At 57.8% G+C, this 6,000-nt stretch overlaps 1 protein-coding gene across 3 annotated transcripts in view; it reads right to left on the bottom strand.

The window, feature by feature from the left end:
• Nucleotides 1-3,333: 3,333 nt before the first annotated feature.
• The window catches only part of TRIM67 (tripartite motif containing 67), a 55,757-nt gene continuing 53,090 nt past the window's right edge, over nt 3,334-6,000 (bottom strand). For all 3 annotated transcript variants that reach the window (XM_055424273.2, XM_088842458.1, XM_088842459.1), the window contains 2 exons: nt 4,957-5,119; nt 3,334-3,399 (listed from right to left, as the gene is read on the bottom strand). In XM_055424273.2, coding sequence (XP_055280248.2) covers nt 3,334-3,399; nt 4,957-5,119 — 229 coding nt within the window. The remainder of the gene's footprint in view (nt 3,400-4,956; nt 5,120-6,000) is intronic.

Raw genomic sequence — 6,000 nt, 5'->3', positions numbered from 1 at the left:
CCTGCACCCTGGTCCCTTCCTGAGAATGCTCTGGTAGGCAGAGGGCAGGGGCGCCAGAGGGGCAGGGGGCCATGGAGCACCTGAGGGCAGAGGGCACCAGAGGGGCAGGGGGCTGTGGGGTGCCAGAGGGGCAGGGGCCATGGGGTGCCTGAAGGCAGAGGGCACCAGAGGGGCAGAGGGCAGGGGCGCCTGAAGGGCAGGGGGCCATGGGGCGCCAGAGGGGCAGAGGGCATGGGTGCCAGAGAGGCAGGGACCATGGGGCACCAGAGGGGCAGGGGCCATGGGGTGCCTGAGGGCAGAGGGCACCGGAAGGGCAGGGGGCCATGGGGCGCCTGAGGGGCAGGGGGCCATGGGGCGCCTGGGGGCTCTGTCGAAACTACAGAGCACGTGTAGTGCTGAAGGCTAAGCCTAGACTACGTGCAGTTTGATGGGTTTCAGGCTGGTTACTCTGTGCGGCAGGTGGGATCGTCATTTTCCCAAATAGGACAGAGCGGGAAAAGCAGCTGTGTGTGATGTCTTACCTTGCTTTGAATTAGAAGCTTGGGTGCTATGCAGTGAGATACTATTGGATAATTTTTTAAAGAGATTAATTCTAAAAGGAAAGGCATACACTTTGACCAAACCTGCTCACTAGCAAAGAACAAACTGCAGAACTATGTGGCTGGGGCATTATTTACAGTGAAATGGAACTTGGCATTCAAATTAGTTTGAATTCCTTTCTCACTGAAACTGCTCAATAGACAAACACCAAGTTATCCTTCAACCAAAGCATCATCTTGATACCACCTTATGTACAGAGATGACACCACATGGTAAAGAAACAAGGAATCTGATGGCAGATGAGAATCCCTGCAGCAGCTCTGAACCCCAGGCTTCTTGAGAGCATAACATGAACCATGAGTTGTTGTTGAGTCCCTCCTTCATTCTGTTGGCCCCTCAAGAACACGTGGACCTGCCTTCTCCCTGTGGTCCATTCTTGCTCCTAGAAGCTGTTTTGTGCTGAGGACAGGAGAGCAGCTGTCGGACTGCCTGATGTGGTGCTCGGTTTCAGCTGTATTGCTTCTGGCCCTGGTGAAGCCGGGAAAGGCTGGTGCTTGCCTGCGCCTGCACTCACAGGGCCTCGGGGCTGCTGGTGGGAAGGAAGTCACGTTCTTCCTCAGGAGGCCTTCCTCCTCCCTTGCCTATCTCCCTCTGACCCAGATACTGCTCTCCCAAGGGTGCCACCAAGTGCAAGCTGAGCCCAAGGAGCTCCTCCCCAAAGACGCAGAACCTGGGTTGCAGGGTCACCCACCTTCGATGATCCTGGGAGCTCCCAGCCTCTCACCCAGACTCCACTGGAAAGGAGCCACTTCAGCCAGGCCGTCTGTGGCCACCTTCCCAGCCAGACCTCACTCCCAGCTCACTGGGCTCGTCTTTCCCGAAAGATAATCCCAATGCTGATGCCTCTGGACCTGCCAGCCTCGGCTTCCTGCCCCAGGAAGGCAGGGGCTCCTCTGGGGCCTCCAGTCTTCAAGAACTTTCCCCACTCTCCATGTGGAGTCCCCCAGAGCCGTGGCCCCGGAGTGAGATGACAGGATGCTGGGGGAGAAGAGACAGGCAGCTGCGAGGATGCGGATGGGCCGTGCGTGCCGCCTGCTGGGCTCTGGCTGGAGCTTTGCGGGGCGCGGGGCACCTCCGTGTAACCTAGGAACCAGCTGCTGGATGAAAAGGAGGAGGCTGGACCTTGACTGAGTGGATGACTGCTGGGACCTGGGCAGCAGGGGCTTCGACAGCACCAGGAGGCTCCTGCAGACGTGGGCGGCCAGTCTCCCTGGCCACCTTGGTGGGCATAGTTGGGCCGGCAGTCTTCGCCTGGGAGCAGGGGCTTGAGGTAGGATTGTCAGATCTGCTGAGTAGAGGCTAGTAGGATCTGCACAGCGCTGGCCAGGCTGACTCGGAAAGCAAGTGCAGCGTCTAAACGAGCAGGTAGGACCAAGTAGACACAGTCGGTGCCGCTTCACGGGCTGAGCTTTGTAAAAATCCAAGCCAGCAAATAGACAAGTTACTCCTCGACCTCAAAAATAATGCTTGATAAAATATATTCTTTTAAAAAGGAGAGAGAAAGGCTTACTACCAGTTGGAAAGGGAGGTGGCAGGCAACGAGGAAGAAGAGACGGGGAGGAGAGCAGAGGGGCGCAGCTGGGCTCAGACCCCGGAGCAGGCTCTGAGAGGCGGACTCAAGGGAGAAGGTGAGCGTTCCCAGCAGGAAGGGGCGGGCTCACCCCGGAGCTCACCGCGGCCACGTGGACCCCTCACACCGAGGAAGGGGGGAGGCCGGGAACACTGTTTCCTGCCTTCCACAGAGTCCTGCCTGCCCCTAGGGCACAGCCTCCCCTGCCATCGGGCCACTCCTTGTTCTCACGATGCTGTCACGGTGGCCGTGGATGGTCTCAAAGTGAAGGTGGATTGGGTATAAGAGGCTTCCCCGGGGCCTCCTGTCTCATGAGTCTGAGAGCCTCGCAGCTCAGAAGAGTAACTCGGGTTTGCAGCTAACATCTGGGGGAGCCAGCTCCCGAAAAAAGCCATCACCAGGTGGAGACTCAGCACACAGTGATTCAGATTCCAGGGTTTTGTGTTTTAGAACAGAGTGAATGAATTTTAGGAGACTGGTGTGTGCGCGCGCACGTGTGTGTGAGGGGGTGGGGAGGGGAGAGAGACTGGCTGATTAATGAAGGACCTAAGGAAACTGTTTGAAAAAGTTCTCAACAGTTCAATGGGAGCGGCAAAGAGCAAGATGAGTAACTAGTGTCCCTCTCTGTGCATCCTGACTTCGTCTGCAAGTGGTGTAACACACCGGATATGCCAGAACTGAAAACCTGAAGGATGACACTTCCTGGCAGAGATGGGAGCCGGCACCCTTTGTTCTCTGAAGTGGTGCATCCAGCAAAGACTTGACACCAAGGATACAGGATTTCCAAATGTCCCCCGACTCCTGCTCTGAGGATGCTCGTCACAGGGTCTGCTCTCCCCTTGCCCTACTCCCTGCCCCCTGCAAAAGACAAGCATTGAAAACAGAAGGCAGGAAACCAAACGAAACCCCAAATACTTCCTCGCTGTCTTGACAAACATCCTTCTTCGTGTCTGTAATGCCCGGTGGAACAACAGGAAGCACCCATGTTCACCACCCTCTGTGGCCTCAGTGAGCGTGGCCTGCAGACATTCTCTGTCCCTCAAAGAAAGCAGATCTCTAAGATGCTCAGCGGCTGCTGGGTCTCACCCAGGACGTGGCTGTGTTCCCTCAGGGGTTGTGTGAGTGCAGTGAGGGGGCCACCACGCAGAGCAGGACCTGGCAGGCTAGTTGCCTGACAGCTTTGGCCGCCCCAGGTTCGTTGGCACTTCCAGTCCCGTGTGCAAGGTGACCTGAAAAAGAAGCCGTGGTGATCGGGGGCAAAGCGGCCCCCGGGAACCCGCAACACACACAGCTCAGCAGCCATGCACTGCCCTCTGCTCCAGGATCACCACGGGCAGCAGCCCGGCTTCTCTGTGTTGTGGAATCTGCTATTTATCATGCTTGGCATCACTGCCATCGGGCCCAGAGCTTCCTCCAAGAAGCTGGTCATTGCCTCTTTCCTCACAGTGAGAACCGCGTACTGCCTGGTTCCCATGCTGCCCCAGCCGCCAGGAGCCTCGGCAAGGCTGAGGTTCTTTGCTGCAGGAGGAATTGGGCTCAGGGTTTATAGTTGTTTCTGCTTTCTTTCCATGGCCTTCTTTCCTTTCCTACATTTGTTTTCTTAACCCTGTGTAAGAACAGCCCATACCTCAGGCTGCCTCAGAGCTCTTTTGCAAATGAGTGGAGGTACAAATCAATCAAGAGCTTCTTCCCAGGTGGTGCTAGTGGTAGAGAACCCATCTGCCAATGCAGGAGACATAAGAGATGTGGGTTCAATCCCTGGTTTGGGAAGAGCCCCTGGAGAAGGGCATGGCAACCCACTCCACTATTCTTGCCTGGAGAATCTCCATGGACAGAGGAACCTGGCAGACTATATTTCATAGAGTCTCAAAGAGTCAGACACAGCTCAGAGACTGAGCACACACATGCACTGATTGATTTGTGCGTGAGTGGATGTTCCTTCTGTCGTGTCTAACTCTTTGCGACACCATGGACTATAGCCGGCCAGGCTCCTCTGACCATGGGGATTCTCCAGGTGAGAATACTTGAGTGGGCTGCCCTCTTCTTTTCCAGGGGATCTTCCTGACCCAGGGATTGAACCTACATCTCCTGCATTGACAGGTGGATTCTTTACCACTGTGCCACCCGACAAATCAATCCATAAGGGATAATACTCAGAGTCAGTGGACACCTTGAAACAGAGCTTTGCCCCCAGCCCCATACTTCCCAGGGGAGGAGCCGTGTGTGGGAAACAAAGGCTGGCACACAACCTGCGCTTCCCTCCAAGCTCCTCTCTGTCCTCCACACCCTCATGGGGCTCCTTGGCCCTGGGAGGATGCTGGCTATCTGAGGGAACCAGAGGGGCAGGGATGGGATGGGGGTAAATCCTTAGGCGTGGTCTCGCCCCAACTCTCCCTCCTCTTGGAGGAAAGCCACGTGAGGCCCAGCACACACCTGGCCACCAGGGCCCTGCAGGACAGCAGGCATGGCCTTTCCAGTCTGGCAGCTTTCCCAGAGCACGTCATCAGGACCTGCCCGCCTCCTGCACCCTCGCTGCCCCCCTGTCCTCTGCTTGTCCACAAACAGCCACCTTAGCACCTCTGCTGCTTTCAAGGGGCCAAGTAAGGACTCATCACGCCAGAGGAGACTGTCTCCAGGCGAGGCCCGGGTGGGCGGTAGGCAAGCTCCTAGCCGGGCAGCGTGCCATCAGCTTCTTTAGAGCCCTCTTTCTCTGGCACACCCTGGAGGCCCACGGGCTGCGAGGGTACGGGCCAGCAGGGGGCCCTGGCCCAGGGGGTGCGCGGTACCTGAACGTTGCGGTTGAGGCTGAGGGCTGGCATGAAGACCCCGTCCACGTGGCTGAAGGCCGTGGGGCCCTGCTGCTGCCCATTGATGAAGAAAGTCAGAGTGTGCTTATTCAGGTCCAGCAGCACGCCCACAGTGGCCCCCTTGCACACACCACCTTCCGTCCTGGGGAGAGAAGCCGGGGTGGAGGTGAGGACAGGAGGATCAGCTGAAGGCTGCTGGGGACACCCTGGCCCGGAAACACAGTGCCCCCAGTGGAGCAGGGTCATCCCCCGGAACCCGCCGTAGAGCAAAGGACCACAATTGGGACCCTCGTGGTGAATGCTGTGACACTGTATCCCATGGTGGTTTGGATTTGCATCCACAGGGTGGGGCAAGTCTCTGGGCGGGCAGTACCCTCACCTGTCTCCTTCCCGGGGCTGGGCGGGCCGAGTCCATTAGACTCTCCCCTCCCTTAGCTGAGGTGGAGGTCCGCCCTGACACAGGCGGCTCTGCTCTGATCAGAAAACCATTTTTGTCCTTTCCTGGTGGGGAACGAGCCGGTCAGCTGATGGTGGGCTGAGAGCATGGGGGACGGCGAGGAGTGCTGAGTGCGTGTCATCAGAGGGCAGGGCAGGACCCGGGGCAGGACGCCGCTGGAGGGAGTGGGGCTAGCAAGTGGGCCTGTGGTGCTGATGAGACACTGACCAATGGGCGGCGGAAGGACCCGCCTGAGACACAGGAAGGAGGCCCACCCAGCGCCTCCCCGGGGCCGCCCGGCCCGGCCCGGCCCCCTCTCCACCCCTCCCCTGGAACTGGAGCCTGGGTCCTGAGTTAAACCCTGACACCACGTCTAATTAGCCTCAAGACTTGGACATTAACCTTAAGCCCTGATCTCATAATCTGCCAAATGGTGATAACAATCGAACTTTCCTGAGGCCCAAACGAAATCCCATGAGCCAGGTGCTTCCCACAGCACAAAGTAGGCTCTTGATAGATGCTCCTTGTTGTCACTCCCACCCCAGGGTATCTAGGCTCCCGCTAGGCCTGAGCAAGCAAAGAGGGCG

Source organism: Moschus berezovskii, chromosome 12, assembly GCF_049115385.1.
Source record: "Moschus berezovskii isolate FMDL1 chromosome 12, NW_MosBer_1.0, whole genome shotgun sequence".
In the NCBI taxonomy this organism is placed as follows: Eukaryota; Metazoa; Chordata; class Mammalia; order Artiodactyla; family Moschidae; genus Moschus; species Moschus berezovskii.
The sequence above is the reverse complement of the archived record's forward strand: the minus strand, read 5'-3'. Positions and strand labels throughout refer to the sequence as shown.